Here is a 20,212-nt window from a genome sequence, read left to right on the forward strand (position 1 = left end):
TAGCAATGAAAACCCATGCACTATATGATCACTGCCATGCTAAATTTTGTTCTTTCCTGGACAACAAACGTGGTGATAATACAGAACCAAACTTTCAGATAAATGCAGTATTAATAACAAAGCCTGAAAAAAACTACCAGACAGTACCAGCATGCCTGGAAGAATCAAGAAAGGACTTGTATATTCTATGTTTCTCACAGGCCAAAAAGGGAAAGCACACACTCTTTTATGGAAATTCACATGAAACGTATCACAAGATATTAACAGACTTGACGCTGATACAGAAAGATGGTTGCACATAGACAAGAACATTTTGTCATTCAGCTTCTCGCAAACAGCACAGATTCAGCTGAGAGCCTCAACTCATTATGATCAGAGACAGGCATCATTCACACTGTGAACATGATCTGTAATCTAAGTCAATATTCTTCCCTCCCCAGGAGATAGCAGGAAGTATAGAAAATTCTCTGCTGACCCTTTATAGCTGCAGTTGTTGGCAGCAGCAAATAAAGTCACTGACATGTTTGACAAAACTTGGCATCCATAGCAAATAACTTTGTAGTATGAATTAGGAAGCAGTGAAAAGTTAAGGAACATGGGTATGAGTATGTAAGACAAAAATGTTAAGAAGTAACGGAAGATTAAACTGAGCTCAAATACCTGAAGATATTTAAATGCCCATTGATGGAGAAACAGCTCTTCAAATACAGAAAAACACAGAAGTTAACAATGGAAGATCTGCATAAATGTCTTTCTGAGAAAGAAACTGTTTCATTTTCCCTTTAATTGTTTCTTCTGTACTTTAGAAATTATATATACTTTACACTACAATTAAGTATATTGCACTTGATATATTTTTTATGAGTGTGTGAACAAGCAAGCCCCAAAACTTTAATCCAAACTAAGTGTATTCTTTGTTAAGGTAAAAAGGTGCTTCCTGGTCTCAATGCCATTGAGAAAACTAACAAAAAAGCTGGCATACTCAAGAACCACACTAATATATTTCTAATACTACAAGCATAGAACTCTAAGTATGACAGCATACACCTTTGCATATCTCTTCCCCCTACTCAGGACGTGGACAAAGAGGTGCATGGAACTGAGGCAAAAAGGGATCTGTATGCTAAAAACCAGAACCCAGCAACAATATGGTGGTTTGTATTCAGGGATGGCAGGAAATCTTTCCATTGCATGTTCAGCCCCTAAAAGCTCCCAGTCGAGAATGGTACATGCCTTCTCAGTTTATCCCTAATCCACCTGGGGCAGATACAGCCAAGGTGATGAGGCAGACACAAGAGACAATGGGTGAACTACAATGATGAAGCAGTTCCTGGTCAAGAAAGAAAGCAAATGTATAATCTGGAAAGTTTTGATTGCTCCTGGCATAAACTCTACTGTCCTGTACTAGAACTAATTTGGTCCCAGAGCAGAATGATTGAGCAAGTCTGAATGAGCAGCTGCAAAGTAACCTTCAACAAAGATGAGCTCAATGCATCTTCAGGTTTTTTGTTTGTTTATTTGTTTTAACATTAAATATTAAAATATCATTGAATTGCTCAATACAGTGAAGAAATTTTGCCTTAAAATGACAGACCACCTTTTGCAATGACAACACCCCCTTCCAAAATACATGCTCCTGTGTTTATGAACTTTCATGAAAATATTCAAGATATTCGATCAGCTTTTTATTTTTGTTCCTGAAGCCCTTTCCTGCTAAAACACTACTACTGCTGCAGTGGGAGTGGGGTACCAATGAGGTCGGAGAAAAGAAGATGCCTCTATAGTCAGGGCCTGGTTACACATACACAGAGAGGCTTTCATATGCATTTCAAAACACTAGTTTTTTTTTCCAACCACCTTTTCAATCATTTCTCAGATGGATTCAAAAGAGTAAGCAGTTAAATTAGCAAAACTGAAGGAACAATGCACAGTCAGTAGCAACTGCAGATCTGTCATCATTAACAGCACACAAACCTGTTTGTCTGGAAACGTACACTGCACTAAGCACTAAGGATCAGAACACACTAAACTTGCCTTGACAAGCTAAGAAAGAAGCTAGGACATGTCTCTTCAGAACAAGGCTGTTCTATGTCACATCCAAAGAATCATACTCATACCCTCATGGTTTTCTAAAAGGGGGCATATTCTCTGTGTGAGTGCACATCATGAAACAGTTTTTTTAAAATTTTTACTCAAGCTGAGCATCATATGCTAACCTAACAACACTGAAGGAAAACTAAACTTTTGTCAAGTACATGTTTTTTCCTCGCAGATGAAGGACTGTTCATTTATGCTACTGAGGTTTTTTTGCTGATTTTTCTGAAAGGTAAAACAGTACATTTGAAAAAAAATATACATAAAGACTTATGTACAGAGAACTGTCTCAGTATTGAGGATTCCCCATGCTAGCCACTTTTAAGGTAATTTGTAAAGGAATATTATTTTATTGTGCCCTTTTTTGCTTTTTATCATATCTTAAATGCAGGGAAACTTTATTTTTTTCACTTAGATATGTTAATATTTAAAAATAAAAACCCAAACTCAGTAGATGAAGTTTGAAATAAAGCATATATATGGTCAAATCAAGAGCCCAGACACGTGATGAAACAAAAATTGTGTTGTGCAATTATTAGTAAAAAAACCCAAACCAAAATGGCCAGCCACTGAAAAACCAAAAAGTGCAGTTTTGCAACCTGTAGCAGCTTCTAATATTCCTTTTTATTTGCTAATATTTGCTAATATGCTAATATTCCTTTTCCTTTGTATCTTTTTCATGATTAGTGCAGTTCCAGACTCAGGAAAGATTTGTACCTAGCTAGTTCAAGAGTAATGAAAATATTGAAGGAGCAGGTAAATCTAATCATAAAAATCTTCATTACGCAGTTAAGAAAAGGAATTCTGTGCGGACTAATTCCTAGTTTGAGAAACTGATAAACAGCTGTCTGTTCTCATCTGTTCCCCAAACTCCAACTATCTTTATTTAACAGCTTGACAATAATGTGCTCCTTTCATAATAACCTTTCTACTACAATACAAGAGGGGAAGCTGATCAGAATTGGATCTTGGCCTAACAGGATCTCAATTGACAGTGACAGACTAAGTTCCACCACATCCTCTCTGGTGTTACATACACAGCATGTGTTGCTGGGGCAGAGAGTCTAAAGGAGAAGAGGAAAATGAGAGTCCTTTACACAACCCTGTCACTGAAAGTGGCATGTGAAGTGAAGATGTGGCATCCTGATTTTCCAGATTTCCAAGGGATTGTGTGTCCAGCCTGAGCTACCTTCTCCTTCCATCATCGCGGGTGAGAAGTCACTGTATGAGGCATGCTTCAGCTCTATGTCGATACACAAGGAACTGGAAAGCATTCGGAGAGGAGATAGCACAGAACAGCAAAACACACACAGAACTTAAACATTCAAAAACATTCCCTCTGGATATTTTTCTTAATTTTAGAAAAAACTCACATAGATTTTATCTTGCTGATATCGCTGGAATAAGTTGTGCATAATGGAGCCTTCATGGAGATCTACAAGTGCTGCCATGTCTTCCACGCTCTCTGTACTTGTATGATGCATAGGCGTTACTTTTTGGTGTGTGATCGTGCTTTGTTTATAAGTGAATACCTGAAAGAGGGGAAACAAAAACAATATTAATCAGAGCACGCATTCAGAAACTCTTGTCTGAGAATGGAGCTTTCATACCCATTCACATCCACTATCCAGGTTATCAGTGTGCAGACTTGCAAAATACAATAGCCTGGCAGGGATACCTTCCTCTAAAGCTTCTCTGACACTGACTGAAGCCCCAAGTACCTACATGGGTCATTAGAAACTAGAACATACTGACAGTGCACCGAGGGCTGTAAGGGCTTTTCCTGTTTAAGGGCAAATGTAATATTTTTTCACACTGGATTACTGCTAGACTTTATCAAGTGAAAAATAAACCAAGCAATAACCATTCTCAATAGTACAAAACCAACCGAACAATAAACCACCTCTTACAGTAAACCCCATTTACACTCAAATTGCTCTGGGAGGAAACATTTGACTGTGCAAAACAGAAAATTAAAATTAATGCTCTAATAGGCTTCAAGTGTTCATATGTTTGATCTGAAATCCACTTAAATGTTTCCATTCAACTCTCCAGTCAGGAAACAGTCATTACTCCTAATGTGAGTAGCATTCTAAGTTCTGTGTGCAGCAGATATTTAGAAATGAATAAGCCAACAGATTTCTTAATAGACTATTGGGACTAGTTTCTGAAGCCAGTTCTTAACAAACGGTAAAAGCTCTAAAAAGAATTTAAATACTCGGTTGGAAAACACCTCTATATATCTTCTGTAAAGCTATCACAAACATGCAAGAAGATGTACACATCCTCAATATAGTTAAACTTTTATGAATGCATCAATAAAGACTACAAAACAATTGATTTTGAAATCAGCATCCCATTTCCTGAAAATTTAAATCTTGGTACTACATCATTAGAGACATATACCCACATTCACATAGCCAACGCTTCTCAGGCAATACTTGTCCCTGCTATTGGTGCCATTTCAGTGTTAAAAAGTCAAAGCATGGACAAATTCAAATACTTTGTGGAAATACTAATGTGGAACATTAGTAAAAACCCAAACCCTTCCAAAATCCTTTAAAATAATATTTATGATGCCAACAGAAGCAGAGCCCTAACTGTCAGCCAAGCACCAGCGAGCACTGCAGGAATGCTGCTGCAGGCTGGGGGTCATGCTGTGCCTGAGGGGCCACCTCTGTGCAGGAGGAGGAAACCCCTCAGAGGGTTTTCACCATAAAACCTTGTGTATGTTCCTGGCAACGAAAGACTGAACAAGTGACATTGTAGGAGGCCATCCAGACAAACAGTGATGTCGTCTGTCCTGCTGAGACAAGTGAGAAAGAGAGGCTGAAGAAGCAAAAGGCTGAAGGAAGATCTAACACCAAAGCTCTGTACTTGGATATCCTAGCAGCTGACAGGGGAGTACAGCCTGAAGACATTTCTTCATTAAAGTTGTATCCTAAACACAACAAATGATGGTACAGGCCATCACACCATTACAGATGTCACTCACATCAGCACAAAGTATACTGAGGGAAGGCTGGGGAAGAAAGGAGATCCCAGAAAAAAATTTCTGTCAGGAGCTGGGAGGCATCACAGACATCAACAGGGTATGTGAGCAAACCTGTAAGCAAAATGTGAAAGTCCCAATAGGTTCAGAGCATCCTAGGTATAATCCCTGGCTGAGAGAAAAAGACAGACATGGAGATATCAGAGCCTTATTTTGCAGTAAAGAACCATAAAGATGACAGGACAAGGATTTGTACCTGGCAGAGGGACCCTGCGAAGATGGAGAAAGCAGCCACTTGTAGGTGCATGTGGTCCAGACAGAACATCTAACACACAGAATGAATGTGAAGAGCATCAACTGATAGCAAAACTTTTGGGGCTGAAAACTATGTTAGCAGTCCAAGACTAAACACACAAACTGTAAGTGGAATTAGAGGTAATTACATCTCAAGAGTTATAAACTGCAGTTCCTAGTCAGAAGAACCATAAAGGAAAACTAAAAGGTCATAGTGTAGAACAAAAATACCACAAGCTGAAGGATTTGGGAGTAAACTGGATCCAAGGAGAGAAAATCCTAGAAAAGCAAGCAACTTAACAGAGGCTATGTATCATCCCGGATACAGAAAAACAGATTCAGTGAGAGAATTAGGAAACCAAAAGGGGATGACACATATCCTGTGAGTGGATCTCATGTGAACATGAAAAGGAAGCAAAGTATCACTTCTAGGAAGATAACCTCCATATTTGTGTTGTCTATGCTTTGATGAGTGATGCACAGGTTAGTAGGGTAGGCAGAGCAACCTGTACATCACTCAGCAGGTTAATTAATATGAAGAATTCACAGACAAACACCAAGAAAAACAACAAGACAAATCAGTTGCACATGACAGCACCACAGAAGATGGTCTCTGCAGATTCATCCTTCCCACTCAAACTCACTGTTTTCTCTTCTTCAGTCTAGTTGTTCTAATACTTCTATCTCTGCCACACACTGCCTTCTTGTTTGGGTGAGGAAATTGTTCTGTGAGCTGATTCAGAAATAGGACTGTGCACCACTCAGCTAGAAAACACACCAACTTCTAATAACAGCTGCCACCCAAATAAGAAAGGAGGATGAAGAGCTTTTCTTGAAAACTGGGTAGCTACTTTTCCTTTACTTTTAATTTTTTTCCGGAGCCATGCATCCCTCAGATTTCGGAAACCCACTGTAACACTTGATCAAAATCATCTAAACAAGACCAAAGTCATGAGATAGAGCTGTAGGATCACATGTGTAGACCTCATCTCCTTAAAACGGGCTTTTTGCAGCCCTGCTGCTCAAGCTCTGAAAGGTCTGCTTTGTTTTATTTCATCTTGAATCATGCCTTTATTAGGATAAGGACGTGGAAAACCTGCCTTGAACTTTATCATTACTAACTAGAAGACCATGTTATGAAACATCACAGCACTTGAAATCCTCAGGAAATAGGAACCCAGAGCCACTCTGCAGGGTCAGCAGAAAGAACAGGAAGATGACCAAGTTGGCTCCTGAACTTCCAGAGGACCCTGTTGGCAGCACGCAGGAACATCCATCCTCTAAGACCCTCCCAGTCTGGGAGGTCAAGTGAAATATGCAGGAAACTAGAATGAGATTTAAGACAAGCCTAAATGAGAATTCAGCAAAAACTTCTTTCCTTTCTAGATATAAATGGTTCAAGATAACAAACACGCTGAATACATAGAAAACCTTAAATTAAACCTTAAAGGGACAGCATGCAAAATAAGAACTCTCAATGTTATTCTGGAAATGAAAATTAGGGCTTGAGGTAGGATGGACCAATGCAAAGAACAACAACAAAAAGAACAAGCTTAAGAAATATAAAGCAAAACAGCAAACTCAACCTAACAACAATCAAGTGCATTTCACTGAGAAAGGAGAACCCTTCAAAACTGCCCTGCTGTCCCTAATACAGTTTACTAGTGCTGTGATGAACATGCCAAAAAGGGACTCAAATGAAGAAGTGGTCTAAAAAGCCAGAGGACCAATGCTATCCTGCACAATTAATCTGGCATGTGGGGAAAAGAAAAAGGTGTCTCTCAAGCCTTCCATTTAAGAGAAATAACACAAAACAGTGCAAAAATAATTTTCTGCATTGAAAAAATACCCCTAAGCTCAAGATCTGATGGAAATTATGTTTTAACAAAAGACGTAATTTGTAATACAATTTATAATATTATTATTATTATTTATTAAGTATGAGCAAAGTATGTCAAAGTAGGCTTTCAACAACAGGAGTACACATGCTTTCTCTCTTGTGGTACCATTTTGTGACACAATGCCAAATTTAAAAAAATCCCTGCTTGAATCAGATCATTAAATGGCATTGAGAGATTTCACAACAGCTGAGTCAAGTGAGTTTAAGAGAATGCTGAATTAAGCGCTTATGTGCATCAAAAAACCCCCACAACCTCCACTTCTTGCAAAAGCTGCAAGTCACAGTCGGGATTTCCAGCCCGCATGGAGCCCATACACAACTGAATCTCCCACGGCATTTTTCACAAGGAGGAGAGGTTTCAGTCTGGTGCTGATGACCCATATTGGATGGGAGGAAGGCACAAGGTACTCCAAAAGTTTTCTGATCAACAAGTCAGTATTTGAATTACAACCCTCATTGTTTTAGTGAGATTTCTGTGAGATTTTTCTTTAAAAGCAGAAGTGGGCTCATATGCACTTTGGAAGCCCTGCCATGAGCTAGATCATTACTGAAACTGCTCTCTGAAAATGTGCAAGGTCACCTACTGAAGAGTTCCCATATTGCAAGCATTTTAACACAAGCCCTTCCACACAGTGACCCATTACCCACCACATGGGCAGCAACTGTGCCAGCTGGTCACCTGCCATAGCCTTGCCATTGACAACACATGCTGAACGTGGTACTGCCTGACTGATGCCAAGTACTGCCTGCTTGGGCATGGTCATGCAGCTTAACATGTCCCTGTTGTCAGTCTTGTTCCAATAAATCGAAAGGGATATGCACATGGAGCAACCAACCCTCTCTCAGTTGCTCTTTCCTGAACAAGAATCTTTTTTATCAACCTTAGGTGTCCTCTATAAACTACAGGGCCTTACAGAAGATAATCCTGATAGCCAAACACATAAAACAGAAATATTAAAGTTTTGTCAAACACTCAATTTAAATTAAGTTTCTCAAATCCATATAACCAGAAGGATAATGTAAAATAGGGTAAACACAAAATTCAGTAGGACAGGAAAAGTGAAAACAAAGAGCTATTGTACAGAAATAATCTGAGAGACAGGTTTACAAAATAAAAATATACAAGCAAACAACCACAATTTTTTCAGTAATTCCTGTGATACTAGAAAACCAGCTGCTATAGCATCTGGGCAATCCACAAACACCAGAAAGCAAAACTAATTGACTCAAAAAGTAAAGCCCACAGCCTTCCTGCTGCTGTCCTGTGGATGGCCCTATGTGAACCCTTCACAGTGTTAATCCCAATGGCTACTGTGATGTCCATGAAAATCCATGACTCAAGAGCAGCTCCAGAGGACTTGGCTCATATGTTCATGGCATCAGTGCCCTCTGTTTTCCGAGGCATCTTTTTGCCTATTGTCACTGACCCCACAGCAGAGATGAACATAGCCCAGCAAAACACACAGGACAGTACAGAGAAACATCCATTTAAAAATATGAATTCTTTTTTCATTCTCTACTGTTGGTCTGAACCGAGGATCATCATTTGTGTTTCCCCCGTGTTTAGAAGTTAAAAGAATGCAATAAATCTTACAAAATGTCTTTATAGTTGAGTCCAAGCAGAAAAAGGAGGCCATTACAAGCTGTGGAATGCAGCGTTCCAGGGAGAAAAATAAATCATGACAAGGCCAAGGACCCAGAGATTAAAAACAAAAATAAAAACACAGTATTTTATCCTTTTTTCCTGGAGAGATCTCCTGTCTAATTAGATACTTAAAATACAGGATAAGGATGCTCTCTTATAAATCTAAAGTAACCAAATCAAATCAAATGTAAGAACTATTGACAAAGTAAATTTCTACAGTTAAGCATTACAAGACTGCAATCCAAGTGTCTAGATCCAAATGTTTTTGTCTAGTAATTTACTATTTTTCTGTAACAGTTGATCTTAGACACCCACTGTGCTGTTCCAAAAAAATCTTTCAGACAACAAGATGTACCAGGGCCCAAGGTTTGCTTTGATATAATGTAATTTAATCTCTATCAAAGTAACTAAAAAACTCCACAACAAAGTTTCTTACCTATGAAACTATGGAGGAAAATGAAATAATTTGATGTAAACATTGGTTGATGTCAGGAAAAAATTATTACCAGTCTGCTATGTGTGATTTCTGGCCTTTTCTTCAAGCAACTATCCCATAGACACATCAACTGAGAATCAGCCTGTTTCCCACCTGTTTTGTAAAATTCTTTCTCTTTTGTGCTGTGAAGCATTGTATTCCCCGGCCTGCCTTACCTGTTGGATATCAAACTTTATCTCTAATGGAAAATGTCTAAATGACCACTTTGCACATCACTGTACCTACCCAATCAGTTGAGTAACACACAGCCTGTAAATTGTGGTAATCCTACATATTATCCTTACCCTCTGCTCACTTTGGTTCCTGCCATTTTCAGTCTCTGTTCTTTGTCCTATCAATCAACCCCCTTCCAAACCCTTCCTCTCATTTCATATGACTTCTCAGACTCCTTGGGGCCTGGGACAACTGTGTCAGTAGCTGCTCCCAGGCTGAAGTGCTGGGAGCCTGCCCTGAAGCCTTCCTCACCCTCTCCCCAGCCTCCAGCAGTGACTGCACCAGCGATGACTGGCAGCACCTCCCCGAATGGCTTTCCTACTACAACTTTCGGGTGCTCACACCCACACAGAATATCCCTTCCTGCTCCCAAGCTCCACAGTGAGGGAAGCACACTGCCAGGATGACAGCCCTGGTCCGTTCCATGGCAGAGCTCAGCAACCCACTAAATTGTGCCTCTTTGTTGTTCCTCTATGTGCTGACCACTGTCAACAATCTTGTCTGATCAACACTTCTCACGTAATGCCTACTCCACAAGAGGTATTTCATGTTTACTTCACTCTCTGAACCATTTCCATTCATAGACAAGCTCTGCCATCAAGCTGGAACAAGCTTCTGATTACAGGTTCAGCACTTATGACCCTTCAATTGTGCTTCCCTACACATACAATTAAGAAATTTAATTTGAACTAAACACATCCATGCTACCTAGATTACACTATTGTAAGCTAAGCCTTTAGGCAGTCCATATAATTCTTATAAGGAAAAAACAAAAAGGTGCATCTTTAACTTTCTTTCCAAGCGATCTTGCATAATTTACAGCACCTGCAGACACCACAAAGCTCAAAGTTTAAGAAGCCCACCAATAAATGCTGCAACTGCAGTACTACAGAAAACGTGCAACATCCCTCACATGTCACCAGCACCTTCTTCACCATGCAGAAGTGCTCCTTCCTGTTTGTGAACAAAGAAGTGAGAGAATTGCAGCTGCCCAAGCATTCCCACAATGCTGGACCAAGTGAAGCAGTCCAAGGGCAGGACACAGGAGATGTATCCCAGCACGTGTCTCCAGCTCCCTGACAGGCAGCCAGTCAGCAGCAAGGTCTGACCAGCTCTGGCCACACAGAAACCCAGGGAGGAGGCTCTGACCCATACATCACTGCAAGAGAAGGCAGAGAGCAGACCCTGTCTTGTAGTAGAGAAACAGAAGGGCTGGGCCCATGTTCCCCATGGGTTCAATCTCCATCTGTCTTGGGACACCCCACCAAAGGCACTCTCAAATCAGTGTTACTGGAAGGAGCAACCAGTAAACACATGTAATGACAATCATTCCTTTTGCTTTCGGTGCACATCACCTCAGCTAGCTCAGAGGACAAGGGGGTGAAAACTGATGGCCTCCACAGGAGAAAGACCAGAACACTAAAAACTCTCACCCTTTATCCATAATTTTCCACACAGTGGAAAAGCAATTCTATGGACAATGCCAGGCACTGAAAGCATTAGCTTTCCTCTCAACATTACTTACTATTTAAGTGAAACTTTCAGTTTCAAATTTGTATTTATTCTGTGATTCATAGGAATAAACAATTACTATTTGCAATTGAATGAACAAAGCCGAATTTGAATAATATGCCCCACTATCAAGAAGTGGAACAACTATGGTCAATAAGCAGCCTACAAATTATACCAGCTTTTTTGAGACACAAAGCAATTAATCTCAATAGGTCTTTTTTCTAAGAACAAAATAAAAAAGGAAAAAGCCCTGCAGATAGCTGACTGGACTGTCTCCAAGACTAAAACAGGAGCAGCCTGTGTGCACTCCACAGCAGTGAAATCAGAGGCACTACAGGAGCTGGAGCTCTAAAGGAACATTCCTGCAGAGCAAGCCTTGTCCCAAATGAAGGCTCACCAGAGTAAGGTGATACTCCAGTCATGCTCTCTGGGATTCCAAACAAAACCCAGGCAATGCCATTGTGATCCTTTTGGCCTCATCCCTCTACATTCTTCTCAACCCAACACTTGAAATGAACTGACCCTGCCTGGGCTGCCAGTGTAGCCCCCATGGCCTCTGGATGCCATTGGTGCCCAAACCCTGTAGGAACTGTCCCACCTGCATGAAGTCATGCACAGGGGGACCAAGAGATACTTGGGGAGCTGCTGCCAGGCACAGCTGCCTGGTAGAATTTCCCATCAGGAAAGTTTCTGGCACTTATCACCACTGTATTATTGCCAAAATCAAGGCGGCTCTGCCACAACACCAGCTGAAATGGATGAAAGGTCCTTGCATCAACCCTGTGCAAGCTGGTCCCCCCACACAGGGGGACCACAGCCACTGGGCTGGGGTGCTCCTCCCCCTGCAAGGCTGCTGCTGCAGTGGGCTGGGAGGGAATAAAAAGAAAACAGACCCACAAGAAAGGTTTTTGCATGGAAATGAATGGTGTTCATGGCAAATTTCCATATGCTCAGACAATTTAGGGCTTAGGTCTCCTTCATCCCTCCAACCAGGCAGCAACCAGCCACTCAGCTCTGGTCAGATGCAGCCAGACACCCAAGGTTCTGCTCCAGCTCATGGCTTGCTCACCTGGTGCTGGCTGGGTGCCAGGAGCTGGCAGACCTGCAGGAGCACCCCAGCAGGCTCCAGCGCCAGGGCCACCCTCATGCCAGCCACGAGACAACCAACATGGCCAGGAGCCAGGCTGGATAAGAGCCAGCACAGACAGCACTTGGCTGCTGGCAGCATGATCCAGTGTACTCCCACAGCAGTGCACCAGTTAGGGAGGACTGCAAGGTCTTACAACCCTCAACTACCTCCATCCTGAAAGACACCACCCACAGAGGCTCGAGAAGTAACCTTCCAGACCAAATGCACTCACACCTTCTTCTCCTGCAGGTCTTACACCACTGGCAACAGAGCAAAGTATGCTTCTCCTCCAGGGCTTTCCAGCACAAACTCCACCTCTGTGTTCCTCTTGCAAAACTTCCCCTATTTCCAGTCATTTCTACCCCTCTCCACCACACCTCTGCCTCTTGCCATTATGGTACCTTCTCCTGCCCATCACCACCCCAATGGGAGATATGTCCCTTTAGAACCACCCTGCCCCACCTGTCAAGGCAAGAACTTGCTTTCCAACCCACAAATGCATTTCATTTTGAATTGAAAGTGTCCCAGTCCCCTGAAACACTGGCAGAGGTGCACCTCAGTCCAGCTGTCAGTCAACTGGTTCCCTGTCTGTTCTGCCCACTCCCAAGGGAGGACCCAAATGTCATGGGAAACACAAAAGGGCTGTCAGACAACAAATTAACGCTCTACTTGAAACCTGATTTACTTGAGGATGTAAATGTTATGTGAGACGCCCTAAATACATTGGGGCAATAAAATAATACAGAGCAAGAATAGGATACTGGCAGGCATTAGTCATGAATCTAATGCTGAGGGCAAAAAAACTCCCTGCACTGACTATTTTTAAAACTGTTAGTGAATTAAAGACACGACAACTTGCATATGCATAGAAAAAGTCCATAAATATGCAATCTCAGTCTTCAGATGTCCTGACAACTTTTAACTATAAAACTCTCCATTTATGTTTTCCTCATTAATTTTTTTTTTAATTTCTCCAAATCTTGGCTTGATTTTTGATAGTGTAAGTACTGCATGCCTTATAGCAAAAATATTTGATTGCACTCAGCTTTTTAATCAAACAAGCATTTGTTCACAATAGTAATGTGCCTGCTCCTATAGGACCTTCATGCCTTAATTTAAAGAAACACCTTTTAGATCTTTATGTATTGACATGTTTCCAGAGAAGCAGAATAGACAAGAGACAGTGACATGAGAGTGAACTGGTGGAGCATGAAATTATCTTTGAGGGATTAATTTTCAAGTTCTTTTGAACACACTCCAGTGAAATTTAGATAAGAGTCTACTCTCATATTTGCTTGCTAAAGAAAAACAAAACAAAACATAATTTTAGGGTTATTTTTGCTTTTATGTTACAAGAATAAAAAATCTAAATGAGAGATGATACAAAGCTTTGCATGAATTTGCAGAGATCATAGATCATAGACTATCTCAAGTTGAGAGGGACCCTTAAACATCATGGAGTCCAGCCCCTGCTCCTTGCAGAACTACCTAAAACGAAACCATGTGACTAACAGCATTGCCCAAGATGCTCCTTGAACTCTGTCAGGCTTGCTGCCATGACCCTGAGAAGCCTGTTCAAGTGCCCAACCTTCTGGGTGAAGATTCTACCCCTAATATCTAGCCTAACACCTCACACACACACACTTCATGTAATTTCTGCTTGTCAAAGCCTAAGTCCAAATCGAAGCATAAATTATTTGTTTTAGAAGACAGAAAAACCCTTTTATATTTATTTTTAAAGTTAACTTTTAATACTTTTTTTTCTACAATATTACAAAATGGCATTTCTGCAGTATCCCTAATTGCCTTGTAAAGACAAAACAACCTCTCCCCCTTACTGGCACACCACACTCCTGTCCACACCCCGGCACTACCTACTGCTGCTCAAGCCCAGAAAATAGGAACTGGGTACAACCAGGGCATGAACATCAGCCCCTCACTCACTCTTTTCTCATATTTAAAGGATCAGAGGGACTTTTCATTAAGCCAGCATTTACTACCTGCTGTTCTTTCAGGTTGCCTGCGGTGAGAGGTTTTGACATAGCTGTAGTGCTAGGAAGACAGCCAAAGGCATATTTTATCTACAGCTCAAAGCAGTCCTTTAAACGAGGTAAGCATCTACTCAACTTCCCTTCCCCCAAAACTTGCAGGTGTACAATGGTAACTTACACTGTGGGGAGGAGAGAGAGAGGGCAAGAGGTGGAAAAGGGAAGCCCTGAATATAGTAAGCTCCTAAGAACGTCTATCCATGAAAACAAACATGAAGCGATGAGCCTAACACACAACGGAGAATGCTCAAAGCAGAATTATGGGCAGGTGACCATGAAACATCGTGCGTTTTCCCCAAAACTAAGCACACAGTACAGTTTCTGTAGCAGCCTAGTCAACAAAGTTGACTTTTCAAAGCCGCTTCAAACCTTTACCATCCATGCTGATCTGAAAACAATTCATCAGGCTTTCAGGAAAATGCTGTCTAAGGAGAAAAAAACAAGGCCACTCCCTCTGTCACTACAGACATTAATTCAGCTGAACAGCAACTGGGAATTTTTCCAGTTCTGACCTAAGATAATGGAAGGTGCCCTTAAACAACTGCAGGAGGAAGTGACCTCTTCTTACTTATGTGCCTGGTTCTGACATGCAGAGGTAATTGTAATTATACTGTAAGCTGTGACAGACCAGTTCTCAGCAGGTGTCCAAAGCTGCCTTTTAACCTACCCAAGTTAGCGCTGGGTCCCACAACAGCATAGTTTCCCCTACATGAGAAGGGACCCTAAATATCAACAAATTATTTTTTGCTAGCATGGAAGCACTGTCAAATAAAAAAAAAAAAAAAGTGGAGGTGGTTTATCCACACCCAGAATTGGCCAGTGCCATTCATACCATTCATAACCATTCCTGGGGCAGCGCTGTCTTGGGACAGAAGAGGCTTTAGCCTTGTTTCACAGTCTAGGCTGGAACTGAATCTCAGCTGGCTTCACACAGCACAAGTACAGCTTCCTCCTACCCCTGTGTGTTAACCAGCACGTGTGGTCCAGAGGCACACGACAGTCCCTGTATCGAACCAGCCTGCGTCTAGGAAGGGATTGATCATTCACTCAGCTTTCCTGCTGATCTTCCTGGGCCCCGCGGTGAAGCTCCCCACAACCCTTGGCAGTGCCAAAAGGGCTAAGGGGCCATGGCAGAAAGCTTCATGCAGCAGGCACAAATTTACTGGCTTTGCCAGAGATAAAGAGAAGATCAGCTTTAGCTCTGCACCCCAGTGAACCCTTCTTCTCAGGTTCTCAGACACTGAACCTCAACAGCCTGGTCAACAGCACTGTTTCTGTGGCTAGCAACCTGCCAGTGTCTGATTACTGCAGGGATGGCTGCCCAAGTCTGCAACAATATGCAATAATCCCCCCCGAGAGGCAATGCTCTCACATGCCCTGCTAGCAGGACCGTGACAAAAGACTTTGTCTGCAGAGGGAAGGAGCAAGGGACCTTGCCTCCCTACCAGCAGATAACCACGGGTCACTGCAGAGGGCAGGGGGTCCCTCTGCTCCTACCGCTGCTCAGGCGACTTGGCAAAAATAGGAACTGACAGGTGAAAGGTGGGAGAAAGGAGGAGGAAGCTGGAATAATTCTGAATTTCTGTACAGTAAGCAACAACTTAGGCTCTCCTTAATAGTATATTCTGATGGGCTAACTAATCAAGGAGATGTCAGCATCAAAAATTATCATAAACATTATTTTCAAAAAAGCACAAAGTTTATTTTACAGTTCTATGGAGCATATTCTGCCCTTGGAGTCTTACTTTTCCCCAGGACCAGCATGCTTAGACAACAGCAGCAGTCTCCAGCAGATGACCACTGACAGCCCCTGGAGAAGCACTGTGGGTCAATGAGCATTGCTACTGGTCAGCCAGCATGTTGCAGTAGGGTTTTGTTTCGCCCTCTTCAACCAGGAATTCCTCCTAAGAAGTTACCTTTGCTAGCTGTGCCACACAGCAAAGCTAAAGCTTCAAGGCTCTCAGGGCTCTCATGTTTGCATGTTATCCTCACAAGGTGCCCACAACATGTTAGGCTGGCCTGCCCTAGAGAGCCTCAACAGTGTTCAGCAAGGAAATCTGAAACTTCCCAAAGCCGCGTCATGGGGACCCACTCTCCATCCCCCCCGCCCTTCCCAGCACTGTTAGAGCTGCAGCAAGAGGAGAGTCTGCTGCCAGGAAGAACAAAACAGGTTTGGACAAGCATGAAACCAAGCTGCACGTATCTTAAGACAGCAGCCAAGGCGCTTAAGCCTTTTTCATTACAAATGTGAAACCCAGATCCACACCCCAAGAGCCCAACTGGCCCCTGTCATCCCGAGATCCCTCAGACCCACATGCAGCTGGAGTTGAAGGCTTCCTGCAGGCACATGCCAGCCTTTGCTGAGTCAGAGGGGTCAGAATGCCCCTGACATGTCATTTATGATATTTTCATCTACATTTAGGGGGGAACACCACCTGACCAAAGTTGCCCAGGCCTCCCCTGCATAACAAGTGCCTTGATTTAAGATCAACAAAACCAGCTGAATATTGCACAATGGTTCAATCATGAAACCACAGTGAAGAGAGATGAAAGCAGTAGAGTAAAAAAAAATTTAAAAAAGGCAACACATTCATTAAAAAAATATATAAACCCTACTGTATCTTGATTTGAAAAGGCGCAGAAATAAGGGAAAGGGCATAAATACATATTTATCCTCTAGTTCAAAATCTTTAAAAGAAGATGTAAAGAAGAGAAATTGCTTATTTATAAGCAGCACAGTCTCCTTCTAACTTGTACTGAAGTTGCACAGCGCACTTCTGGGCTGCTCCAGGAGCATTACTCAGACAGATTATACAGTCAGGTACCAATTACTTAGGCCCTCTCAAATGCATACTAGTAAATTTGATTATTACTCAAACAAAGCATATATTGTTAGGAATGCCAGCCAGAGTGGGCTCTTTCTTTGACTGAAACATTTTTAGGAAAAGATCCTACCTCTTTGCTATAAAGTTTTACAGTGTCTAGTACAAAGACTTGAGATTTTTTTTAAGTACAAAAATGAAAACACTTCTAAATTTTAATATGTCTAGTTTGGGGATAAACAACATTACATTATTTTGCTTAGTAATATTACAAGGAGCATGAACAAATATACCAGGCCCAGGAGCCCAAGAATTCACAGAACTGCTTAAAAGACCTTTTCTTCTTTCTGTCTTAAGAGTCTCTACAAGTTTCTCTTTCTTATATCCTTAGATGTAAGGATGTATTAGAGATAATATTGCATATAATACTGTTCATTTTCTGTTATTGTCCAGGTGAGAATCTCCTTTCACTGCACTTGGGAAAAGCTTGTGGATGTCAAATACAAAATCTTATTTTTTTTTAAAAAAAGGAACGATAGAAAGTTTGAATATAGGTTGTCTTGGTCACAGTCCTGTGTCAGGCTTCCTTGAAGAAAAGGACAAGTGGCACTGCTAGAACATGGTGAGGAGACAGGAGTGCCAACTGTTCATTGCAGGGCACGAATCCACAGATACAGGCAGATGGAGTGGTTGAGAGATGCAATACTTTGCAAAACCATGTCATAAGTCTTATTGCATGGCACAGATATTGCTTTATGTCTGAGAACGTGCACTATATACAGATAAGGGAAAGAAGTTGCTCTTGGCTGTAAAAATTTGAGAGATTGTTCTATATGTTACTCCCATAAAATCTGCATATAAACTGGCTGGTTTGTGTTTGAACTATAAAACTCCTGCCCTGCAAGAAGCAAAAGGGCAATCCGAACACACATGAAGGTGGCTCTCCTTATTAAAAGGTGTGTACGATTTTATTTTCCATTTTATTTGCCTGTGCTTACATTTGAAAACCACAGTTGAAACAGGTACCAGATAGCATGTATGTGTATGCTGGAGAAGCCAAATTGCAACTGGTTCCCAGGATACCACCAAAGAGCAATTCACACCACTGTTTTTTCCACCCCAAATAAGGACAGTACTACTTCAGTAGTTGTGTCAGAATTATGGAGACAGACAACAAAGATGCCTTATATTCAGAGAATTACTTGGTAGCTTTACACATAACCGTAATGTTTATAGCCCTGGAAAGAAAAACCCAAACTGTTGCTGCAAAGAAAAATAAACCAGTACTTTTCTGTCTTTGTAAGGATACTGCTCTTTGTTTTTGAATTTATTTTTACAAACCTCAAGCACATGAAGCTGTAAAAACTGTAGTTTATATTCTTTAAAATTAGGGTTAGCCAGCAGTCCAACATGAAATACTGTGAGATTACCTTAATATATTACTAAAAACTAATTAGAACAGACAGATTAAAATTGGACCACCTTTCCTGATTGCTTGCATTGGTTGTGAGAGAGATACATGGATATGGCAATCTCATACACTAGTGAATAGTGTTGCCCCCAACTTACCTTCCCAGGCTACTCTCAGTACCCAAAAATGTTTATTTTACTGTGTTTTCTGATAAATACACATCTTAGAATTCAGCTTTAGAGATCCCTACTAGAGACAAAAGGCTGCCTTTTCAATGTTCTCTTCCCCTAAAGCTGTGACTCCTCTCAGCTCCCAAGACAGGTTCAGCTCATAGATACACCATTTCCCGGTAAGGACACAAAGCAGTTGTTTGTTTTGTAACAGACACTTTCAGTGCATAGGCCTGAATGTGAAACAGGCTTGGAGAACAGGGAATGAAGCTGCATGTCCAGCCAGGACAGAGCTAACCTGATGGCAGAGAAGCTCAGGCAGGTATGAGTCCTAATGCCCTACACTGACAGACACTGGGGATTGTATGGGTTGTCTGGCTTTTTACATCACAGTCCCTATCCCTCTAAATGCTACTTATTCACCACAAACTTCCAATAGTCTGCAAAGTTCCTTATGTTGTTCATTATGATTTTTGGTGGCATGCAAGATGAGCAATTACTTTAACTTTTCTCATTTTCTCAATTTTTTTCTCCTTCTCATTAGAACAATGGCAAGTTCTGCTGCAAAGGGATATAGAAGAAAAAAAGGCAGAGTTGGTCTAAGTGTTTTTTTCCATGTAACTTACAGGCTGATGGGTATACTTGCCTGAACCTACATAAACTTGTATGCTGTACATATACTTGTACAGCATTCAAGTTTAACACTGAAAAATCCTCCTACAGAACAAACAGCACCAGATTAGAAGACAAAGGATGCATTAAAGAACCATTTAATTTAGCTACCTGGAGCCTGAGCTAATGCCACTTCTCCCAGAGAGTACTGACCAAACATGATTCAAGCAATGGCAGTGCTGGGTTAACAGTTGCATCCAATGATCTTTGTGGTCTTTTCTAACCAAAATGATTCTATTATTTTATTATTTTTCTTGCCTATTCCATCTTACCTGTGTATGTTTCAGAACTGAGTCCTAGGCTTATGCTTTCTGGTTAAATCCAGTGACTTAGTTCCACATATAAGCTCTCTCCTGTTTTGACAATGCCATGATTTTTTGCAAATAGCTTCATCCTGGCAGAGTAAATCAGAAGTTTCTAGAAACAAGAGCATGTTTCAATCCTGCAGCCAAAGATTATGAAGCTAAAGAGACCATTATGATCTTTTGATGTGAGCAGCTGTGTAACACAGAAAAACCTAGACATATCTAAATTTAGTTTCTATTTAGTAAAGTCCGAGCCCTGAAATACTGCAAATCTCTTTCCTTCCCCCAAAAGTATCTTGCATTCACTACCATCCATTTGGATATTGATTTTTGCTATCCACGATACTAACTTAAACTAGCAGAGGAAACTCCTCTACAGGCATTTCTTGTGCAAGATTAATGGCTCCCAACTCTTGCCTATCTGATTTTTAAAGCCTGAATTTAGCGTTGTTCTGTGTGATATCCAATTTAAATTGTCCACATCCAAGCGCCATGAAGCCCATGGCTCC

General features: G+C 41.3%; 1 protein-coding gene across 1 annotated transcript in view; it reads right to left on the bottom strand.

The window, feature by feature from the left end:
* The window catches only part of LOC148185127 (unconventional myosin-X-like), a 94,282-nt gene that overhangs the window by 22,165 nt on the left and 51,905 nt on the right, over positions 1–20,212 (bottom strand). The window contains exon 3 of the mRNA XM_088052790.1: positions 3,468–3,626. Coding sequence (XP_087908916.1) covers positions 3,468–3,626 — 159 coding nt within the window. The remainder of the gene's footprint in view (positions 1–3,467; positions 3,627–20,212) is intronic.

Source organism: Pseudopodoces humilis, chromosome 1 (genome assembly GCF_049639895.1).
Source record: "Pseudopodoces humilis isolate 2021_Gansu_Grassland_sample_001 chromosome 1, ASM4963989v1, whole genome shotgun sequence".
Classification (NCBI taxonomy): domain Eukaryota; kingdom Metazoa; phylum Chordata; class Aves; order Passeriformes; family Paridae; genus Pseudopodoces; species Pseudopodoces humilis.